Genomic DNA, 24,574 nt, shown 5'->3' with positions numbered 1-24,574 from the left:
TAATGCAAAGCTTCAGTACCTTCATATCACAGAACATCAGTACACACAGTCTTCCTCCAGGATCCCATACTGTTTGTTGCCCTCCGAGCCTTCTAAATGCCAGGAGAAACTTCCTGGCATCCCAGTATACCTTTTGAATCACCAATTGGATCCTCAGGGGTGGGGCCATAACCAAGGCTATCTGAGCTTGGATTCCTCAGAGCTATTCTGCACCTGTACACACAAAAGAGCCATAATACAGGCAGCCCCTGGTTGAAGACTGGCTGCAGCACCTTTTGCCCTAACACATGCTATTCTTCTCCCCAGATTGCTCGCACCCCCCCCCCCCCCAAGCTTTATATTTGCCTGCTCTGCCTTACTCCAGTTTTCTCTCTTCCCTTCCCTTCTTCCCCTGACCCCCCCCAGCTAGATATCCCTAGTTCATTCTCTGCCCACTCGATAGACTTGTCACCCCCCCCCCCAATGCTCCTTCCCAGTCTTGATGCCTGCTCAGCTGTCTTTCTCTGCTCCCACAATCCCAGGTTCTTTCTCTCTCGCACCTCTCCCCTCTCTCGCTCATACCTCTCCTCTCCCCAGACTGCCCCTCTTCCATCCCAGCACACACAGGCTTACGCTGCCACTGCAGCTTGCTCTTTTCTGGCCCATGCGGGCAGACACCACCACCACAGCTGCGGCCTCTTCTCTGGGCCTGTGCAGGCCAATGCTGGCACTGTAGTTGCCACTGCCTCCTGGTCCCCACACCGCGTTATGTGGGAGGGGGAAATTCTGTGCTGAATTTCCTCCAGAGTATTCTGCAACGAGATTGCCGGGTAACTCCTTTTTGTACATTATCAGCTTATGTAATTTACTCCTCTTGTGGCTCCTTCATTCCTGGAAACAACCAGAACACTCCAAAATGAATCATTTTGCTCTTGTACCCATTAATTACCCATCACTGTGGGAATGTCCACTCACCCAGAAGTACTAAAAAACTGAACCAGCCTACTTGAAATTAGCATATAATTTCAGTTCTTGTAGCTAGAGTGATTAATAGCATGCTTGGCCGTGCCTTTGGGTAATATAGGTTATCTACCTGATTTCCTGGAATTATGTTTAGCTAATGTTTTAGATAAATTGTATTACTTTCCAGCACCCCATGTGACCTTCACGTTTATGAGAACGGGCTATGTTCATCTGCCGAAATAAATGAGCTGTAACTTGGAAGGGATGCTGAAGCGTATGGCATGAGACACAATGTTTTTAGTATGCTTTGGACATTACAGATGGCTGACAAGGCGGTAGGGGAAATGTGACCTTTATCAAAACAACATGTTCTCTCTCTCTCCCTCTCCTCTCTCTATCCCCGTACGTTCAGTAGTCCTGGCAAACTTACGAAGAGCTGGCCATCTTTTTCTTTAGTCACGGCTTTGCCATAAAACAGAGTTTGCCGTGCAATATGCTTCAGCTGTTAAGGTTACTTTGAGGTCACTGAAGATACTGGATGAATCCGAGGTGGAAAAAAACTGCTGGCAGAAGGAAACGTTACCCAGTATTTTTTTTTTAAACTATTTTCTTCATTTGTCCATTTTCAGGGTGTTAAAACCGTGACAGAATAATTTTTAAATATCTTGTTCTTTTCCCTTTTTCTCCCCAGCGGTCGCTAGCAGTCTCCCCCTGCTAAATACCGGTTTTGGTTGCCCCCATCTCAGGAAAAACTTAGCAGAACTAGAAAAGGTGCTGAAAAGGGCTTAAAAAAAAAAAAAGGATAAAGGGGATTGAAAAATCTCTCCCATGATGAGTGCTGTTCAGGGAAGGGGACTCTTCAGCTTGGAAAAGAGACCGCTCAGAAGGGGACATGATAGAAGTTTCTAAAATCATGAGGGGGTGGAATGGGTAAATAAATCAAGGGGATGCTCCATGAAACTTAACTTAACCAGAGGATTCAGAGCACATTGTGGAAAGCACTTTTTCACTCTGTGCGCTGTCGAGCTGTGGAATCTGTTGCCAGAGGATGTAATCAAGGCGACAAGCATAGCAGGGTTTAAAAGAGCTTTGGACAAGTTCCTGCAGGAAAAGTCCATGATATTTATTAACCAGGTAGAGGAAAGAAAGCTATTGCTATCCCTGGGAGTAGTGAGTAACGAGAATTAGAGGTACTTTACGACATCTGCCAGGTACTTACAACCTGGACTAGCCACTGTCTGAGGCCGGATGCTGGGCTGGATGGTGTTCACTAGCTGGAGGGCTGGAGGCATGCCTTTTCTGCAGTGCACTGCTCCGTGGCTAGGTTACTACATAGCCTATAAATAACAGTGGAAAAAAATCGCATTTTCCCATACAATCTGCCCAGCTGTGAGTCTTGCACTTTGGTGGATGAGTTTTGAAAGTCCCATATTCCACCCAACACCCCAGCTCTTCTGCTTGAACTTTCAACCCCTTTCCTGCCGTGGTCCTCCACGGGGGGGGGGGCAGACTGACAATTTGCATAAGAGGGCAGTACCCGAGGGCTCACAGTGCCTCTCCCCTAGCCTCAGATAGGTGGTTAGGGGCGAATGATACTTATTGGTAGGGGGCTAAGATCACGGTCAGTCCACCCCTTGTGCTCCATAACAGTTCCCCCAGGTATTGCTCAGAATTAGTAGCAATATCTTCTCCTCCCCAGGCCTGAGCACACCAGCTCAGTCCCTACTTACAGGTCTGACCGGCCCTGAGCGATGAGTATTCGCACCTGGATGCTCCTTGCTGTACCGAGGAATGCTGCGGCCTGAGCTGTGAGCTCAGCCTGGAAGGGGGGATCCTTAAAACAAAAGCTTTAATAACACACTGTTCATTTCTGAGAGGTGTAGCCCAAAGTCGTACAATACAGAAAATGTTTTGTTCTGTTATGCAGTGCTAAAGTGACTGTAGAAAGTGAGAATAAATAAGGTGCCAGGACCTCTAAAATATAGATTATTAAACTATTATACAAGAGCTAATATACTGACCATCTTATTTTATTCAGTCTTTCTTGTAAATAAACAGAAAACTATCATGTGGGGAGCCCACCCAGCTGTATTGAAGTGAAGAGTCTTCAAATTCCAGCACTGATGAATGCATCGGAAGAAAACCCGTTTTAAATCATCATTTATTCCAGGGGTGGTCCCCTCTAGGTGAAAAAGTTGGTCAGGAGAAAGGGATTTTGACTGTTTAGTTCTGTCTCATTTGAGAAGTGTAAAATTTAGGGTCCTACAAAGTTTTTGTTTCGCCGTCAGTGTACACAGTGCTATGCAAGATGATTGGCATGGTTACAAAGCTTTTGCAACAAAAAGCGTCCAGTTTTGAGTACAATAAGTAGTGGGCGTGGAAGCTGGTCTGGAGTCTCCAAGTTCTAACCACTATGCTGCACTTCCCAGCCCTACAGTCCACAAATGCCAAAAAAAAGGGAGGCTGGCATGGTAGCTCGGGTGGTAAGCGCTATGTGCCTCCATGCAGGTGGTCTCAGCTTTGGTCTCTGACTTGGGTGGGGCTTGAGGCTGCAGCAGGGTGACAGCCCCAGGGGGGGGCAGTAGGGTGACATCTAGTGGCCAGGTTCTTCAAGGCCTGTGATTGCAGGGTTCCAGAAGGAGCCTTGGTGCGTGATCCCTTGGCCCAGAATCCGTCATTGCAATGACCGGGACGGAGTGTAAGCTGGGAAGACGTATAAAATGGGGGAGGGGAAAGTCCCTGGATAGTTGTGATTGAAGGCTTATGTCAGCAGTTGGCAGCGGTGGCATAGTGATCAAGGTAGGAGTGAGACAGTTTTTCATAACTTTTTCCCCAGAAAAAAAAAAGCACCACATGCATGGGTACCCCAAATACTTCTGGTGGGAGAGGTGCGGGGACCTGTTTAAACTGTGTTCCCCTGCACAGTCTAAGCAGGGTATGAAGTTGGTCTAGAGGCACTTTGTAAAATGTATACCCCATGATTGCATCAGGCTCTTACGAGATGCTTTGATCAGTAGATATTGGAATTCTACCTTAGCATTCTGTTCCTGCCTCACAGGCTTATAGTATAAAACATTGTGATGACAGAAGAATTTGAGACAGATAAAAACAGGGGCGACGCAGATGGCCTAGTTACTGCCGAGCCCTAAATACTCCAAAAGTTAACTCTAGCGCCTCTTGACAAACTTGTATTTAGTGATTTATTTTTAAACATATATTTGTTTTCTTGTAACTACTTATTTGCAAATGGGGACCCCCCCCAGCTCCAAAAAAGTAGAGTTTGCACTAAGAATACATTCAGTAGGACTCATGAATCTAGGCAGTGCATGATATTGTGAAAGTATGGTAAGACAGAAAAATAAAGGTATATCTTCCAGTTCAGCTTTTGCTGACTATACTGCTTTCCTGAAACTTCTGAAGTGTTGGCAGGAGCTCTGTAATTACTGTTTGATCAATACCTGTTAAGAAGTCAACTTTCTGCAGGAAAGGCAAGGACTTGCAACAGATTTATTGCCAGACTTGCAATGGGCAGTAAAGTTGGATATTTCTCAGTTTTCAGTGACATAGAAGGAAAAGAAGTCTGGTTTCTTTTATGCCATCGGTTTCCTTTCATTTTCTGTCGTGCAGAGTTCTAGTAGCATTGTTGGCCAAGGATTCATTCCAGGCCTTGATACCATTTACCTGACCAAGATGAGTTATCCAATGTGCATTAACTTTTTTTTTTTTTTTTTTTATAAATTTAAAAATATTCCATCAAGATAAACTTGAAAAATGGAATATCAGCTTTATGGAAAAAAGAAATACATAGCAAAATATAACACACACATCAAAGATGGTTCAAGAGCTCATTAGCCCAGAAGTAAAGAAATATTCATCACAACTACTAATGAGGGTTTTGTATTCAAAAGAAAAAGGTAACAATAAGCATAACCTTTCAAATTATCTGTTGTTCACTAGAGAAACCTGTAAACCTTGATCATTCTAAACCATGCAAAGGTAGAAAGTAAAGTCAACGATGGCATCCAGCAAAAATCACAGTTTCACTGATTATTATTTTGTACTCATATGTATATGATTACTCACGGATGTTTAAAAAATCGGAGGAAAAAAAATAGCTCAGCACCTCATGCTTGTTCTAGACAGAACATATAGCAATTCATGCCGACATTAGCTGATGTTTCACCATAAGACTGCATCAAGGCGTGAACTTATGAATGGATATAATTCAGCAACTGACTTATGAATAGCATTTTTCAATGCACCGGCTTGATTTCATGAATTGGACATTAACCGGCTCAGGAATAGCATTCCGCTATGTACCATTCAGATAAGTAGATTTAAATATGGGGTCTGGAAATGCTTTTTGAGTAATATATCAAAAAACCTCTTGAAGCAATACATCTTGAGTTTTTCAAGTGACAAGCATTATGGCTTGACAATGAATGGACATAACAGTTAACCGGCTTACAAGTAGCATTTTTTGCACTAGTTAAGTTGAATGCAGAACTAGGTTCGAAGAAAAATTTTTTTTGAGTACAAGTATACAGATGCAGTTCAATGCATAGTTTTTAAAGAAAAATAGAAATGAATAAATTCAAAAATTGTTTAAAATAATTGTTTGGAGGTTTTTCAAAAGACCCGTGATTGTAAATGGCCTCTTAAATGCTGTATGTTCTGTCTAGAACAAGCATGAGGTGCTGAGGTCTTTTTTTTTTTCCTCTGATTTTTTAAACATCCGTGAGTAATCATATACATATGAGTACAAAATAATAATCAGTGAAGTTGTGATCATTACCAGGACTCTTAACGACTCCCATCTTTTTTGAATCAAGAAAAAAAAACATAATTGGGTAGGTTCATAAAAAATATAGAAACAATCTGAATTTTAACAAGGCATTTACAAAGATAGTGGACAATAAAGTGTCCTCGAAGAGAATTTTTTGCTTCATCTCCAAAAATTTATTTTGAGATGAAGTTTTGAGTCTTTTTTTTTTTTGAGAAATCCGGAAAACTCCATACCTTACGCAAAACAGAGATCCACAATTGTGAAAATACAAATGCATAACAGAATCTTTAATCTGAACTAAGTGTGCACAAACTTTGAAGATCACTTGTGACATCTCTAAAGATGGGAGCTACTTGAACTTATCTCTCCAATAATTTCTCTACCACTTTACTGATAACTGTACAAAGTGGTGAAGAAATGTGCAGAACATACTGAACATACTGAACCAAAATATCACTCTTGAAAACCTGTATTGCTTGGTCTAGATCCAGACTGCACAGGTCATTGCATGCAGAAGAAGGTGTGCTTTATCAATGTTTACTTTTGAATGGCCACTGTACATTCTGTACTTTCATGCAATTAATCAAAACACATTTTGACGAAGTTACTACTTAATAGAAACAGAGAAATATAGTCTGCCCAGCCATACCATCTACTTAGCCCTACAGTCTCTACCATTCCCTTCCTATAGACTGCGGTAAAAACGTTCTGCAGAATACTGGGTACAGGGCAACAGATATGAAATTGTAAAAATGGTAACTCAGAAACGTTTGAATGTTTAGCAGGCTGCTGTTGTGTTTTGCATATACTGGACAGCCCTGCAATACTGTGAACCTGAGAGGCATTTGCAGTTCAGACAGCCTCTCTTATAAATGGCTTGCAGTATTGGTTTTGCTGGGTTTGAAGGAAGTGAGATGACGCATCCATAACAGAGATGGGCTCAATTGTTAGCACTGAGGGTAAGGCATATATAATTAGGGTCATTCATTTTTAGTTATTTTTTTTCCCCCTGGAATTTATCAGTTTTAACAGCAAAGATAAAAAAAAATGGGAAGCCTTTTTCTTTTCCTACTGATTTCTCCTGTACTTGTAATAACCATGGATAAATTTCCTGGGAAAAATAAAATTGAAAACGAAGGGGCTTACATTCAGTCATGTTGCAGATGAAAGAACACAAGATTCCCTCCATGTAGTATTTTATAGCATTTGCATTCCTATTTAGGTACCAGCTGCGACTGCATATACATGAGAGCATTCTCTTCCAGCTTATAGGAGAATGCTCCTTCCAGTGAGCAGGGGAAGTGATATTTTTCAGGGAATTATTGGAGAGATAAGTTCAAATAAAGCAACAGTGCTTTATTTTTCCACAGAAATTTTTTTTTTACATCCAAATATTCATTGTTTCATAAAAGTCATTAGTAATGGTGAATGCATGCTAATGCATTACTAAGCAAGCTTGGAAAATTTCAGGCTTTGAATATTTTTCATGATAACGTTTAAATCACAAAGTGCCTTGAATAGATTCCCCTCACCTCCCCGAAACCAAATGTCTTAGTTCAGCTACTTGGTTACTTGAAAACATTTGAGATACAGCATGGGGAAAACTAGATAGTATCTATTTTGGTTATCACATTTACATATTTTCTTTTGTAAATTGTGGAAAACTTTTCCAGAAAACCCAACATAAAATTAGTGTCCTGTTTTAGTTGACTGGATTCTTCAGCCTCTGTGCAGTTTCTTTTATTTTTACTTTTTTCCAAATTAGTCTAACATTGATCATTTACTTTTCATTTCAAATGATTATTTCTTTGGTAGCCAAAGAGTTGGGAGAATAAACCTTTTGCATAGCTCACTTCAGCTGCCCTCCGCGTCTTTGCATGCTCGCATGAAGCCTTTCTAATCCCGTTTGATGCCCGGTGTTCTGGAAACCTGTTCTGTATTTTGCTATGCAGCTTGATTTTGAATACTAGCAAGACTGGATCCCTTTAAACAGGTGCGCGGGTGTACATGTGTGCTTGTTTGCAGGTTTGTGTCCAGAGACGCATCCATTTTATAATGTACGTGCGTACATGGACGTATGTTATAAAACACCCTGGGCACGCGTATGTGTGCATGCAATTTTAAATGGACGGGTGCATGTGCGTGCAAATGCTGCTTCTACCGCAGGACTGGGGGAATTTTATAAGGGATGCATGCCGACGCCATTTTCCCAGTTTGTTCCTAGTTTGCCCACTTTAAGACTTGTAATCCCCTCCCCCCCAATTTAATAACCACCCTTGCTTCCTATTAGCCCCAACCCTTAACCAACACTGCCTTGCCTATTTTTTTGATTTTTTTTTTTTTTTACTACTTACACGCCATCCATTGCAGAAGTAAATTTATGTGGCAGGGGATCCCAGTGCATGCAAGAATGTGTAAGTATTTACGTGTACATCTCTTGGCCCGGCCCTGACATGCCCACGTTCTGCCCCTTTCGAGAAACTTTTTACTTGTGCGCGCAGTGGGAGATAGGAGCGTTCTCGGGTGGCTTTTCAAACCCACATGGCGCGTGCTGGCTGACTTGTGTGCTTATCTCCTGGTTTTGGCATGCACGGGGCTTTTAAAATTTGCCTTTAAGCATTTATAGAAGCTGTGAACCTCCCTCATACTTTTCATTAACTGGGTTAGCATTTACTCTTTCTGCCATGTGCGGTTAATGCTTATTGCTGTCTGCAAAATCTATTGTTAAGCAAAATATAAACTTGAGGTGGGCAGATTTTAGCTTGTGGATCAGTTCCTTCAGCAGTATAGCTTGATAATTTGTCAGGTTTTTTTTTCCCCCCTATTCTTGCTGTAAAGACTTCATGGCTTATAATTAAAAACTAAGTGGCTACTCTTGGGTTTCATTCAGATGAACTGAAGGGTCTCTTAATCTAATGGATCCAGCACAGCATCTGTTTCTAATGTTCTGAGACCTAATTTGTATGGAGATTTATTTTTGTAAAAGTCGATAGGTACAGATTGCTTTGCTTCTTACTAGCAACCACCAGAAAAACGACAGTAAAATAGCACTATAGTAACAGATAGGGTGCTCAATGCCACTAACACATCTATGTAACAGCACACTTTTGTCTTTTTGCCTTTATTTATATATTTTTAGACATATAATTTTTTTTTCTCTCTTGTAGTCGAGCCATCAAGACTAACCAGGACCTCCTTCCTGAGACGCCGTGGACCCATATATTCTTCAATGATTTCTGGGGAACCCTTCTCACTCACAGCGGTAGCCACAAGTCCTACCGACCCCTCTGCACTCTCTCTTTCCGCCTTAATTATGCCATTGGCGGCCTGGAGCCCTGGAGCTACCACCTGGTGAATATTCTCCTGCACGCTGCGGTCACGGGGCTCTTCACCAAGTTTTCCAGGGCGCTGCTCGGCGACGGCCACTGGACCTTCCTCGCCGGCCTGCTCTTCGCGTCCCACCCCATCCACACGGAAGCGGTGGCGGGAATCGTGGGGAGGGCCGACGTGGGAGCCGGCCTCTTCTTCCTGCTCTCCCTGCTGTGTTACGTTAAGCACTGCTCCGCCAGGGGCTGCGCAGCCCGCTCCTGGGCCTGGCTTGTGGGTGCCGGGGTCTGGGCGGCTTGCAGCATGCTGTGGAAGGAGCAGGGAGTGACGGTTTTGGCAGTTTCAGCCGTTTATGACATCTGTGTGTTCCACAAGTTGAAAATGCGCCAGGTTGTTCGTGCTGTTCACAAGGTAAGGAATCTCTTGATCACCTTACTGCTCAGTGATCCCTGGTGAATTTAGAGACCTGCTGGTATCTCCTCCTCCTCCTCCTCCTCCTCCTCCTCCTCTTCCCTTTTCTTCTTGCTGTCAGAAATGTTAAGTCATGTAAATTAACTTATAACCATTGTATGATTTCATGTGCCTTGATTTTTTTTTTTTTTTTATATGCCCCTGTTTTTCCCCCGGTGGAGAGTTTGGTTTAATAACCTTTGTCGTAACTTTCAGACCTGATGTTGACAGAACAGTAGGAAAATGGTTCAGGTTAAACTCTCATCATAAAATTGATGCAAATCTTGTAACCCTCAGCTACCCTCCCCCCCACCTTCCAACCCCCCTTACAATCCCTTATTCCTACCCCCTCCCTCGAATAGCTTGTTACCCCAAAAAGCCAACTTTTATCAGTTCTTACCAGTTTTGACACGTTACTCCCCATGCTTAAGCTGTATCCAAGTTTTTCTCTCCCCTTGTTCTATGTAAGACAACTTTGTCACTGTTTTTTGTGGTTGCAATGTAAACCGGAGTGATAATTAACTCTGTTATTTGAACTTTGATATAGAAAAGTTATAAATAAATAAATAAACACCACTGAAGGCATAAAAAAAAGTTCGGGCAGAAAACTGAACTTGTTTAAATTTGTGACAAACTTGGGCTTTTAGGATAAAAGCACAATTGAAGTATTTTATCGGCAGATGGGGCTGCTAAGGAGTCAGAAATGTGTTCAGTGACCGTCCCCTCTGCCCCCCCCCCACCCAGATGGTCTGTCTTTTGCTGTTTGACTAGAGAGGTAGCAGTTACAAGTTAGGAGCAAAGTTTCCTGAAAGATGACATGGATGTAAACCGCCCCCCTTTTTATGTTGTGATATCGCCTGACAGTCTGTGTGTGTCTTGGTTTTTCTACGCAGGAGGTTTATGTGCCGAGTTAGGTAACGGCATGAGTCAAGTGCTCCGTGGGTATCATGGTTAACCACCAAAATAAGCTCATTAAATAGTCGCACTTTCGGTTTGGAGCCACTTGTGTTGTGGTTAACAAATTCCACCCACATTTAAAACAGCCTTTTTCCATGGCGTAATGCTCTGTGCATGAGACAGAGATTTGCTTGTGGTTTGGTGGAGTTGAAGCTAGGAAACTGCACATTTCTACCATAAGTGATCTCAAAACATGAAGTTTCACATTAAACAAATTTTTAAATAAATGTGGGTTGGCTTATCTATCCATATCATATATATATCTATCTATATATAGATAGATAAAAATATTATATATATAAAATCTATCTGTATCTAGCTCTCACTTGCTTTCATATGTATATATTTATGTATATTAGCAAGAATCCTAAGGTGAAAAGATTCATGCATCATCTATAACAATACTTTATTAGACCAATTATTATACAAATCTTAAGACTATTAATGTTAAATTAGGCATTTTAATTATCAAATTCACACATCCCACATACTACAATCATCCTAAAACATCATTAAACTTCAACATTTAAAATCATCTCCTCCGTTTTAAGTCTCCTGGGGTATGTTTCTACCAGCTTTCCACACTGGGAGTGATTTTTTTCCCCCCATTCTTCCTGGCAGATTTGCTCCAGGTTGTTCAAGTTAGTTGGATGAAGCTTATGGAGCGCAATTTTCAAATAGTGCCACAGATTCCTGATTGGCTTGAGATCTGTACTGTGACTTGGCCACTGTAGAACATTCACTTGTTGTTCAACCACTCCTGTGCTGCTTTGGCCTTGTGCTTGGGATCATTGTCCTACTGAAAGATGAACCACCTTCCAAGTTTTGTTTTAGCAGACAGAAGCAGGTTGTCTTGGCAGTATCTCCCTGTATCCATCCATCCATCCTTCAATTTTAACAAGATGCCCAGTTCCTGCTGAGGAAAAGCATCCCCACAACATGATGCTGCCACCCCTGTACTTTACTGCTGGGGTGCAGTTTGCTGAGGAATGGGCAGTATTAGGTTTGTGCCACACTTAACGTTATGAATTTTGACCAAAAAGCTCCATTTTTGTCTCCTCTGTCAACAAAACCTTATCCCACATTTTAGCTGGGTCACTCTGATAAGAACATAAGAAAATGCCATACTGGGTCAGACCAAGGGTCCATCAAGCCCAGCATCCTGTTTCCAACAGTGGCCAATCCAGGCCATAAGAACCTGGCAAGTACCCAAAAACTAAGTCTATTCCATGTAACCATTGCTAATGGCAGTGGCTATTCTCTAAGTGAACTTAATAGCAGGTAATGGACTTCTCCTCCAAGAACTTATCCAATCCTTTTTTAAACACAGCTATACTAACTGCACGAACCACATTCTCTGGCAACAAATTCCAGAGTTTAATTGTGCGTTGAGTAAAAAAGAACTTTCTCCGATTAGTTTTAAATGTGCCCCATGCTAACTTCATGGAGTGCCCCCTAGTCTTTCTACTATCCGAAAGAGTAAATAACCGATTCACATCTACCCGTTCTAGACCTCTCATGATTTTATACACCTCTATCATATCCCCCCTCAGTCGTCTCTTCTCCAAGCTGAAAAGTCCTAACCTCTTTAGTCTTTCCTCATAGGGGAGTTGTTCCATTCCCTTTATCATTTTGGTAGCCCTTCTCTGTACCTTCTCCATCGCAATTATATCTTTTTTGAGATGCGGCGACCAGAATTGTACACAGTATTCAAGGTGCGGTCTCACCATGGAGCGATACAGAGGCATTATGACATTTTCCGTTTTATTCATCATTCCTTTTCTAATAATTCCCAACATTCTGTTTGCTTTTTTGACTGCCGCAGCACACTGCACCAACGATTTCAATGTGTTATCCACTATGACACCTAGATCTCTTTCTTGGGTTGTAGCCCTAATATGGAACCCAACATTGTGTAATTATAGCATGGGTTATTTTTCCCTATATGCATCACCTTGCACTTATCCACATTAAATTTCATCTGCCATTTGGATGCCCAATTTTCCAGTCTCACAAGGTCTTGCTGCAATTTATCACAATCTGCTTGTGATTTAACTACTCTGAACAATTTTGTGTCATCTGCAAATTTGATTATCTCACTCGTCGTATTTCTTTCCAGATCATTTATAAATATATTGAACAGTAAGGGTCCCAATACAGATCCCTGAGGCACTCCACTGTCCACTCACTTCCACTGAGAAAATTGCCCATTTAATCCTACTCTCTGTTTCCTGTCTTTTAGCCAGTTTGCAATCCACAAAAGGACATCGCCACCTATCCCATGACTTTTTACTTTTCCTAGAAGCCTCTCATGAGGAACTTTGTCAAATGCCTTCTGAAAATCCAAATACACTATATCTACCGGTTCACCTTTATCCACATGTTTATTAACTCCTTCAAAAAAGTGAAGCAGATTTGTGAGGCAAGACTGATGTTTTCTGGAGAACTCCAGACATGCTTTGATGTGGTTTTTCTTCAGTAATGGCTTCTTTCTGGCCACCCTCCCATGTAGGCCAGTTGTATGCAGAGCTCTTGATATGGTTGACTGGTGTACTTCCACTTCAGTCTCAGCTTCTGAATTCTGTAGTTCCTGTGTAAGTGTCATTTGTAATCCATACCAATCTGACATTTTAAGGGGTCGAATACTTTTGCAAGCCTGTGTGTGTGTGTGTGTGTGTATATATATGATTTATTTAAAACCTTTTTAATACCGGCATTAGTGGGTACATCATACCGGTTCACAATTGAACTAAAGTTGGAAAATACATAAAACAGGGAGCTGGGGGGGGGGGGGGGGGGAACGACAAAAGAAAGAGGAGGCCGAAAGAGAGCACACAGAGCAGCAATTAGTAATTAAATAACAGGCTAAATAACAGAAACTATCAATATAAATAACAGGAGGGACAAAATAAAAAAATCAAAAGGAATCAAATATATATGTGTGTTTATGTAAAAAAAAGTGACAGAGAAAATATCTACTCAAGTTCCAACCATATACACAAGTGAGAGAGTACAAAACATGGCAGAACAATAAATCTAATAAACACAAGTTACTAATATTTTAATACAAAAGCAAGGTGACAAATCTTTTTTTTTTTTTTAAATTAGTCAAATGTAACAGCCACAAAAGTACTACCAATCTTTCTTCCTGATCATGTAATGGCACAGTCCACTTTATAATAAATCCTTTACAGTCTGTGCAAAGAATACGGCGGATGCAAGCATATAGCTTTATTTAGCATGTACAATTTCTTCTATCCACAGTAATCGTGTGCTGAATCCGTGCATAGGACACAGCAGATGCGAGCCAGTAGCTTTATTTAACATGCACCATTTCTAGAGAAATGTGTGTGTAGATATATATGTGTGTGTGTATAATCTTCTACATTTTGAGGTTTTGGTGCAGATGGTGACTGGGCTTCATTAATTTTATTCATTCTCTCTTTCAGTAATCCCGCTGACAGCTAAAAGATAACTGCATGGTAAACTGAGTGTGGTGGATAGGTGCATCCCATGTGTACGCTTAGGACTCTTATAAATTGTTCAGATTTAGTAGCATGGCTCTTCTCCCTAATAAGGGCTTTGGGTTTCTAGGCATGTTTGGCTTTATTTAATTTTCTTTGCTAGTCTTCAGAATCAAACGGCGACCGCCTGCTGCCAACAGCATAGATATCCAGCTGTTTCTGGGAGCTGCATCAGCATAGTAACTTTGGAGGGAGTAGGATTTCTTCGCTGAAAGATAGAGAATCCCTTCTCCTCCAAGTTTCCCACAAACACAACTGGAAGGGAGTTTGGACCTCAGAGTTTCTGGATTTTCTTTCTGCAGACCCCTGGAACAATTGTACTTGTCCAGCTGTCCACTAACAAGGAGCCACTTGTGCTGTGAAGATTCCAGAAACCCAAAGTCCTATTGATAATTTTTGGAAATTGAACATTGTGTATGAAAACCCCTTTTTATGAACAGGGCATAACATGAATATTTTTGCAGAAAAAACAGGAATATCTTATTCAAATTAAAAAAAAAAAAAAAAAAGCATTACCATCAACTTTAAAAAATAAATAAAAAAACAACTTGAGTACAAGTTTGGAGGTTCCTTTAATTCCCTTTGACTTTTGCTGTATTGCTAATGGAGGTGGTGCCACCTTGGTGGAGCATAACAGTTGGAAGAGTACACCTGACACATTCTCAGCTGGGTTGCCTCCAAATATGGAAATTAATGTGCCCTTCATGAAGGTAGTATCTGTGTGGTCCTGACATCTCGCATAGTACTTAATATTTTTTTGTTAGTCCAGTAGAGTATCGCACCTTACATGATGCATTTTTCTTCATTTTTCTTCATTGTAAAACCATTTAAAAATATTTTTATCTTATTTCCATTAAAAGAGGCTACTCTTGCATCTGTACGACTTAGTTTTTCTCTCTTTCTCTCTCTCTGTATATATTTCTTTTTGTGTGATTATACCATGTCACCATGCTTGAGCTTGTTAGCATTGTCAGTGGTACACTTGATGCAACAAGCCTTGTATTTAAATATAATTACATACAAACCATGTTGAGGAGAGACTGTATTATCAGGGATGTTCATTTAGAGGCATATTTGGAAATAAAAAAGATCATATGCCTGCAGAGATCTTCAGACAGCAGGAATACAAACCAGATTCTTAGTTCAGTTGGAGAAGAAAGAAGGGATTCTGACATTGATGTTATAATCCAGTTAGGGATCAGTGACCTGGCTAGAAATAGAATCAATGTAGTGCAACAGGATTATTAGAATTTAGAGGAGGGGTTTAGGCACCTTGCAAAGGCTATTGCATGGTAAGGGAGAAGAGAGGCTGTGCCATATCGCTGACTTTATACATGGTTCAAAGTCTGGTGCAAAGAAGATTTTAGATATTCTGTCCCAGCTGCCTCCCCCACCAATATATGAACAATAGAAGGCTATACTGTAGTGATGGCAATCATTTTTCTGTGAGAAATCCAGATCATATGTTTACAGGTGTTTAAAGTGGAAGGGGGGAGCGTGGTGGATGGAAACCGATGGCTTCGTGCTGCCTCCCCGATGAACATGTGAAGACTGGGGGAAATTCACAAAAGTGAGACGTACTCTTGAGCAGCAGGGTAGAGGAGAGGAGCAGGTGTGAGGATATAAGGAGAAATAGCTGGAAGGCTATAAACAGAAACACAAAGCTTCGTAGTCTAAACAAAACGTCAGATCTGCAAGCCCTCATGTTAGAGGAAGACCTAGATATTTTTGCAATCATGGAGATGTGTGTGGTTCAGTAAGTCCAGTGAATGGGATATGGCCATACTGGGATCTGCACCAATAACCACATGAAGTGAGATGTGGGAATGTAAATATGTACACCCTAGAGGAGAGGTGATACAGGGGCTATGAGAGAAATATTTGAATACTGAAAGAAGTTAATGTCCATGAAGTAAACATTTTTTTAATGGAAAGGGAATTGTAGAACTAGAGCATATAAACTGCCATACGGGGGTCAGGCAAAGAATCTGACAAAGCCCAGCATGTGATTTCAAACAGTAGCCAATCCAGAACAAACCTGGCTGGATCTAAAATAGTAAGTATATTCTATACTGTTTACACTCAGGGATAAATAATGACTTCCCCTAAGACTATCTGGATAATAGTTTATGTGCTTTTCCTCTAGGAACTTGTGCAAGCCTTTTTTAAACCCAGCTATGCTAACTGCCTTTACCACATCCTCCGGCAATGAATTACAGAGCTTAATTGTGCATTGAGTGAAAATATTTTCTTTGATTTGTTTTAAATGTGAGGCTTAGTAAGTTCTTAGTACCCCCTAGTATTTTTTTGGAAAAGTAAACTGATTTACTGGTTCCACTCCACTCATGATTTTATATATCTCTATCTTATCTCCCTCAGCTATCTCTTCTCCCAAGCTGAAGAGCCTCAACCACTTTAGCTCTTCCTCAAATGGGCGTCGTTCCATCCCCTTTAACATTTTAGGCTCCTATCTCCGTATCTTTTATAGTTTTACTATATATTTTTTGAGATGCGGTGATCAGAATCGTGCACAGTGTTCTCGATGGAGCAAATACAGAGAGATGATGATTTTATTCTCCACTCCTTTCCTAATAATTCCTAACATTGGTTGGTTTTTTTGATTGCTGCCACACATTTGAATTGAGGATTCCCGTGTATTGTCCATTTATAACTCCTAGATACCTTTTCTGAGTGAGGATTCCTAATATGAAACCTAACATCATGTAACTACCGTTGGGGATTATTTTACCTGATGTGCATCGCTTTGTATTTGTCCGCATTAAATTTAATCTGCCATTTTGGATAGCCAGTTTCGCAAGTCTTCCTGCAATTTCTCACAGTCCCGCTTGTGATTTGACAACTTGGAATCATTTTGTGCCATCTGCAGATTTGACCACTTCACCCGTTCCCTTTTCCAGATCATGTCTAACATGTTAAAAAGCACCAGTTGCTGTACAGATCCCTGGGGGCCTTCACTATTTACTTTCCTCCATTGAGAAAAGTGACTATTTAGACCTACTTGTAATATGAGAGCAAAAAACAGAGTTTAAAAAAAAAATGGAAATGTTTACCCGCTGAAAAGCCATCTAGGTGGCAGGTCAGGAAAGCAGGGCATTGTTTTTGCTGGACCCAATTGAAGAAGCTGGCAGAGGTGGAGAGCAAGGCTTCCATTGGGTTTTTTTTTTTCCCCAGGCTATTGTAGCCCATGACTGTGCAGTTTCGAGCTGCAAATAGAAGGCAAATAGAAGGGTCTTCATGCCCTTCCCTGTGCTCCTCTGAGGAGGGATGATGGGGCCTTGTTGGCCATGGGGAGAGTTGTGCTTTCTCTCCCGTGGCCCAGCAGTTGACAGAGGGCGGAGAGGTGGCAATTTCCTCCGGCCACGGCTGTGACGAGCTGCGAGTTTTTTGTTTTTATTTTAGCAGTGGCAACGTTGGGGAAGCTGCCGCTGCTGCTGTAGGAAGGCTCAGGCAAGGTGTCCGGGACATCAGGAGAGCCCCGATGCTTTAGGAAGGGCAGGGCTTGTAGTGACGGATTTTTTGCAGTGGAACCACAATAAAATTAAATTGTTTATTTTAATAATCCGATTTTCATAAAATAAATTTTAAATAAAGTGAATAAAAGCAAAAATACATATAAAAAACATTTTGGCTGGAGGTCAGGAGGGCCTTAAAAGGGTCCCTAGGAGGTTTTAATGCTCTAGGTGGAAAAAGGCAGTCTTGACCCAACCCCCCCCCCCCCCAAACCCAAAATACAATAAAAAAAAAATTTTTTAAGTCAGAAAACAGAATGGGTGTCAGGGGAGTATAAGATGACCCCGGATGGCGTATTTAGAAATTTTAAAAGGCTAAAAATTCTGGCAATTTCAGCATCATTTTAAAAGTGCATAAGGACACAAAATACATTAGAACGAGTATAGGGGACATCAGCCCAGAGGTTAGAGACTGCCAAATTAACCCTTTAAAAAAAGGAAATTTAAGATCAAGGAAACTTACTCTTATATTTTTTTAAAATGAAATAAGGTTTAAAATAACTGAGAAATGCATCAGACCCTAAAAAAAAGGTCTAAACATATTCCAAGGGGAAAAGAATTTTCAAAATACAAATTTTTGATAAAATTGATTATGATCCAGCCAAATTTTTCTGATCTGGTCTGAGTTTTTGATAGCTCCAGGCGTGGTTTTAGCATGACTTAGCAAGGTTCCAAATGATTTGATAGAGCAAGTGAAGCCTTACCTAGGCCACAGGTGGCAAACTCCGGTCCTCGAGGGTCACAAACAGGCCAGGTTTTCAGGATATCCACAATGAATATACATGAGATAGATCTGCAAGCTCTGCCTCCAGTGTATACAAAACTATCTCATGCATATTCATTGTGGGTATCCTGAAAACCTGGCCTGTTTGTGGCCCTCAAGGACTGGAGTTTACCACCCCTGACCTAGGCAATCAGGTTTGCATCACGAGGTGCTGAGCGAATCAACATAGTGAGATGGCTGGCAATGCTGCAACCATTTTCTCTGAGGTTTTCCTTTAAAGTAATGCCATCCGAAATTAATATTCTCCCATTCCATCTGTAGCATGGGTGCATTAGTGAAAATACCATCATAATCCTATTTTACAGGCCTCAGGGACTGTTTTTTCCTTATGACATCAGGAAGAGTAGGGATTTACAGTAAAGAAAGTTCTTACAGTTAGTTTTGAGAAGAGGCAGCACTGAAAAAGCTTGTTTCTTCGTCTCCTTCATAGAGGCTGCTTCAGTGTTTATAAGTTACTAAAATCAGAGGGCCGGATTTTAAATGCCCTGCGCGCGCCTATTTTGCATAGGCCGCCGGCACGCGCAGAGCCCCGGGGCTTCGTAAAAGGGGCGTGTCAGGGGCGTTCCGAAAGTGACGCGGGCGTTTCGGGGGCGGGCCCGGGGGCGTGGCGCTGGCCCAGGGGCGTGGTCGAGGCCTCCGGACCAGCCCCCGGGTCGGGTGATGGCGCGCCAGCAGCCCGCTGGCACGCACAGATTTACGTCTGCTTTTAGCAGGCGTAAATCATGCAACAAAGGTAAGGGGGGGGGTTTAGATAGGGCCGGGGGGGTGGGGAAGGGAGGGGAAGGTGGGGGGAGGGCGAAGGAAAGTTCCCTCCAAGGCCGCTCCGAAATTGGAGTGGCCTCGGAGGGAACAGGCAGCACGCGCTGGGCTCAGCGCGTGCAGGTTGCACAAACGTGCACCCCCTTGCGCGCGCCGACCCCGGATTTTATAAGATACACGCAGCTACGCGCGTATGTTATAAAATCCAGCGTACGTTTGTTTGCGCCTGGTGCGCGAACAAAAGTAGGCACTCGCGCAAAATTATAAAATCTACCCCAGAGCGAATGATAAAATACACTTAAAATGTGAATGAGAGTGAGTGAATTGTTTAGTATCACTTGCAATCTTAAGAGGAAAGTTATGATGTAAGGTTCAGAGTAGACTTAGTTAATGGTAAAAATAGCTGAAGCACGTGGGTTTTATTCAGCTTAATGAAGACATTTGGAGTGAGAGGAAACAGTTTTGAAAAATTGCTGTAAAATTTATAGACGGTAACTTTCAAACTGGTGCGTGAACGCACATTTGCACACACATACGTCGGCCTGCCCCCAGAGGCGCAGCCATTTTCTAACAAATGCTTGTGCACGTATTATAAAATAGTTGCCATGCACACATGTGCTGAATTTTAAGTGAACAAATCCAGCTCATACCCTGTAAATCAGGGGATTTTAAAAGGGGCACAAGCCAATGCCATTCCCAGTTTTACAAGTTCATCCCCAGTTTGCCCAGTTGAGAGGTCCTCAACACCCTTATGGTTTAATAACCTTCACTCCCCCAGTTAGCCCAGAGCCCTTAAAACCCTGCAGATCTATCTAGTTTTCTTTAATTTTTAACGTACATGTTTTCAGTAGCAGAAGTAAAATTATGCATTAGGGAACCTCGGCGCACACTGGGGCACATAAGTATTTACGCACATATCTCTTGATCATGCTCCAAAATGCCCATGACCCGCCCAGACCATGCCAATGCCCCATCGCTTTTTGAAAACTTTGCGGATGTGCATGCTGCAGGAGATATGTGCATATCTGGGCAGCTTTTAAAAATTGCTTGGCGCCCGTGAACCCAACTTATTTGCGCATTCCCTAATTGATGCTTGCACCAGGCTTTTAAAATTCATCTCATATAATGTGCTGCAGTGCCCAAACTATTTGGATACCCATTTTATTAGCACCCAGCAATAGTAAGTTGGATAAAGCTGTGCAGAAGTATAACAAATGCACAGACTAAGAAAAATAAGTGCTGAGGAGTCATTAATGCATAATTGGACCAAGTGTATAAACCAGATTTAGAGTATAAGAAAGTTCAGTGCTAGAACTCTTGGAGGAAGGGATAAAATACTACTCCAATAGAAATTTGTTCACTGAGGCAAAGAGAGGTGATAATATAGTCTGTCAGCTTTGCCTCTTGCTGGAACAACATCAGAACAATGTGACATCTCGGCCTTGAAAAGGGCCATGCTCGCTGGGAGTCTGCTGGTGGCTGGCCGCAGTAAAGGGCCTGCCCCCTCGCTCAGGTCTTTGCAAATATGAGGATTATGTAGTAACTGGTTAAGAATAGTTTTATTTTTTTATGTTAGTTAGCTATGGTCCCAATAGATAGTATCCACGGAGATGCAAATAAAGTAATTCAGTCCCAAACTGAATTTAATTCTTCATTCAAGTGGCAACTCCATTGTTTAACACAATACAGTTCTCCTTGGTTGTTGACGATTGAATATTTGGAGTGCAATTCTCTGCTCCGTTTGTGTTTTGGATTTCCCAATAGATAATAACCATATTTCAGTGGTTAGTGGAATGGGAATGTATGGCCTAGATCCACATTTAGGTCTAAGGAGTTTCCCACTCTAGAGGCTCTGTGTAATCAAACTTGGTACCACTGAGTCTTAAAAATGATTTAAATTCTTCAGCTCTTCTTTCAGTTGTCTCTGCCAATGTTTGTTCAGTTGGTAATAAGATTGATGTGTTTAGCTTGATATTTGATTTGAAACCGGGTTTTTTTTTTGGTAAGTGAGTCATGGCATTCTGAGGCTGTCAACCTTCTGAATTGGCATTGTCCACTTTACTATGCATATTTGAACATGCAAGATCAGGCCTAAAAGGTGGTGGTAGGGGAGGAGTTGTCCTCATCTATTGAAGCTCTTTACTTGTACATTGCACTCCACACCACCTAGGCAGAGGAAGTGAGAGCTTAGTAACTGCGTTAGGAGAATGGGCAATTGGAGTGATATATCGTCAACCTGGTCAGGTAGGAATGCCTAAATGGAGTTACTATGCACTATGACTAATTGTTAGTTGGTGATTTTAACGTACATGTAGATAATAGCTCTTCTGGCCCAGGTAAGGAATTTTAGATGCCATTACTGCAGTTGGAAGTTAACAATTAATGGCTCTACTCATTGTAGGAGACACACTTTACATCTGGTTTTAATCTCTAGGGACTTGGTAGAAAATAATTCCATATCCAACTATATTTGAAGAAGTATTAAGGACTGTTCATTTCATAATGTATTTAGATTTTTCTCTAGAATGGGCTAGTTCAGTACTTGTGAGATCCGATTAGAGGGAGTATTGACTTAGGGCCTCATTTTCCAAGGAGTTACCGCGCGCGATAAATTCGCAAATCGCGCTAACAGCCGTTAACGCGATTTGCGAATGCAAATTTGTAATTTGGTATTCAGGGGGCGGAGTTGGGGCAGAGCATATGTAAAGTGAGAAACAGTTATCGTGTGCGGCGAAACAGCCGCAGTGTTAGCGCGGCTAATAGCTACAACCCTTTCATTTGCGTTACATACTGCGCTAGCAGGCAGTAAAGGTGTATCGCAGTGCACGACATTTCGAGAGAGAGAGAGAGAGAGAGAGAGAGAGAGAGAGAGAGAGAGAGAGAGAGAGAGAGAGAGAGAGAGAGAGAGAGAGAGAGAGAGAGAGAGAGAGAGAGAGAGATGCTATAATGTCTATGCCCTAGACAGGTATTTGTATCCCTATGAGAGGCCCACCTAGTAACTCGAGGTGGGGATTAGGTATGAGAGTAGGGGGTTGGGGCCACTTTCACATTCCACATGAGACGTACGAACAGAACAGTGGTCTCTTGTGAAGATTTGAAGGCCTTCAGAGTGAGGAAGCTCACTCCAAGATGAGATTTGGGCAACGTTCTCTCCACCTATCTTGATGGACACTCTACCTGGGCAACAAAAAGCTAGGTGGAGAGAACGTTACCCAAATCTCTTCTTGGAGTGAGTTTCCTCACTCCGACAGCCAGCAAATCTTCACTAGAGACCACTGTTCTTTCCGTAGGTCTCATGTTGAATGTGAAAGTGGCCCACAACCCCCTACGCTCATTCCTAATCCCCACCTCGAGTTACTAGGTGGCCCTCCCATAGGGATACAAATACCTGTCTAGGGCATAGGCATTATAGGAAGTCTGTCTCTCTCTGTCTCTCTCTCACACTCTCTCTCTCTCTCTCTCTCTCTCTCTCTCTCTCTCTCTCTCTCTCTCTCCCTCTCCCCCCGCCTGCAGGATACCGAAACGGGCTGTCTGGGAATATCGTGGACCGCGATACTCCCTGGCTGGACACTTTCGCGAAAACATCATGCACCGCGATAAAACAACCACGAAAAATGCCTTATTTGCATAGGACACGCCCCCTCATGCATTACCACTGCGATATTGGAAAATGAGGCCCTTAGTGAATTATGGGAAGATACGAAGGATACTTTAATAATTTGACTGAAGCCATCACCATAAGATATCATAAATTAGGTCACCCCATTTAGAGAAAATGTATCTAAAACAATAAGCTGTAAAGTGCCTTGATTCAGTGTATCTTTGGTTTAGAAGAAATGAGAAATGTCTAACAGCAATGGCGGAAAAAGTGAAATGAACAGAATTCTTATTCATTAAGAGCACCGTATAAAAAGGAATTTGTAAACACTGGAAAAGCATACTATAAGAATTTGCAGATAAGTTCTCATAACTCCTGTTTGATTTGGTTTTCAGGGTCTGGAGTGATCAAAATGTACTAAGTAAGGAGTATTTTTTTGGTTATCAGCAGAGCAAAATAGCACTGATTAGTATGGAGGTGAAGGGGATGTCCACAGGAAAAAATGGGGACATATTCTATGATGATATGGAATCAGAATGGATCTTTTTCAGCTGGTGACCTTGTCTGAAGATGGAAAGGTTTTAGCCAAGGTTAAATCTTCGCTTAGCCCCTTAGATAGTTGTCCTATGTGTGTTTTCTATGCACCACAGGATGACTTTCGGGGATACTTGACCTCATTAATGAATTCCTCTTTAACGAATTCCTCTTTAACAGAGGGTATACTGCTGGAGCAATTTAAAGTAATTGGCTGATTCTGAAGAACCCAGCTTTACTGAAGTCAGAACCAGCTAGTTATAGACCTATTTTGAGCATTCCTTCATTGTCCAAAATCATAGAAAAATTGGTTTTGACGCAATGAGTTGACTTTTAATAAAATGAAAATCAGCTCAGTACCAGTGTGAGTTTCAGGATAGACTTAGCATGGAAATATTAGTTTCCGTAGTAGATTTTATATTAAAAGAAATGGACTAGGGCTGTGCTGTTACACCAGTGATGCTTGATGTGGCTGGAGCGTTCAGCTCTGTATCTTATCTTTTCTCCAATGTCTAGTGGAAATGGATTTTGGGGGAACAGTTAAACATTGGCTTGCCTTTTTTTTTTTTTTAATTAGGATGTTCCCATCAAGTGAGGGTGGGTCAGCAGTTGTCTACCTGGGCACCGATTGTGTGGTGTCCCACAAGGCTCTTGTTTATCTACAACATTTAATATCTACTTGCGCCCCCCTCTGTGAGTATGTTGCAGCCTCTAGGCATGCATTTTAAAGTATATGCTGATAACGTTCAACTACTGTTCTCTGTTGGGCCAAAGATAGCTGATACTTTTGCTCACATTTCTAACATTTTAAAGGTGATTATTTTGCTTCATCCAGGAATTAATAATCTTTTGATGAATTTTCCAAAACAGAAGCCATGTGGATTTCTTGTCCCTCCATGGTAGTTCTAGGTCTGTAATTGCTGGTGTAATTATACCATTTACTGAGGTAATGAAAAATGTGTGTTCAGTTCTATTCCAATTTCTTCCTATGAAAAGGGTTGCTAAGAATGTTTGGGGTTTTTTAGATCTATACTAGACAGGAATGATTTTAGGACTGTAGTTCAGTCCTTTGTGATATCAATGATAGATTACTGCAATGCTTTATATATAGGGTTACCTGCTTGTCAGTTGAGGGCAATGCAACTACTACTAAACGCAGCTGCCAAGTCTGCTTAGAGAACATCTCTCCAGTTTTAAAAGCCTTAGATTGGCTTCCTGTTTTGCAATGGATCCAATTTAAGGTTCTTGTGTGAACTTGCTGCTTGTTGTATGAGAGGCCCTGTGTAGTTAAGGCAGTTCTAAGAGGAACCAGCCATCATGTGCTCCATGCTTTTCATATTCTCAGCTGTTGGCAAGACCTAGTGTTAAGGCCATACAGCTAAA

General features: G+C 41.7%; 1 protein-coding gene across 1 annotated transcript in view; it reads left to right on the top strand.

Moving 5' to 3' along the window:
* Positions 1 to 24,574, top strand: part of TMTC2 (transmembrane O-mannosyltransferase targeting cadherins 2) — a 369,412-nt gene that overhangs the window by 96,125 nt on the left and 248,713 nt on the right. The window contains exon 2 of the mRNA XM_029597087.1: positions 8,896 to 9,466. Within this exon, the coding sequence (XP_029452947.1) occupies positions 8,896 to 9,466 (571 nt within the window). The remainder of the gene's footprint in view (positions 1 to 8,895; positions 9,467 to 24,574) is intronic.

This window comes from Rhinatrema bivittatum, chromosome 4 (genome assembly GCF_901001135.1).
Source record: "Rhinatrema bivittatum chromosome 4, aRhiBiv1.1, whole genome shotgun sequence".
NCBI classification, from domain to species: domain Eukaryota; kingdom Metazoa; phylum Chordata; class Amphibia; order Gymnophiona; family Rhinatrematidae; genus Rhinatrema; species Rhinatrema bivittatum.
This window is presented reverse-complemented; position numbering and strand designations above follow the sequence as displayed.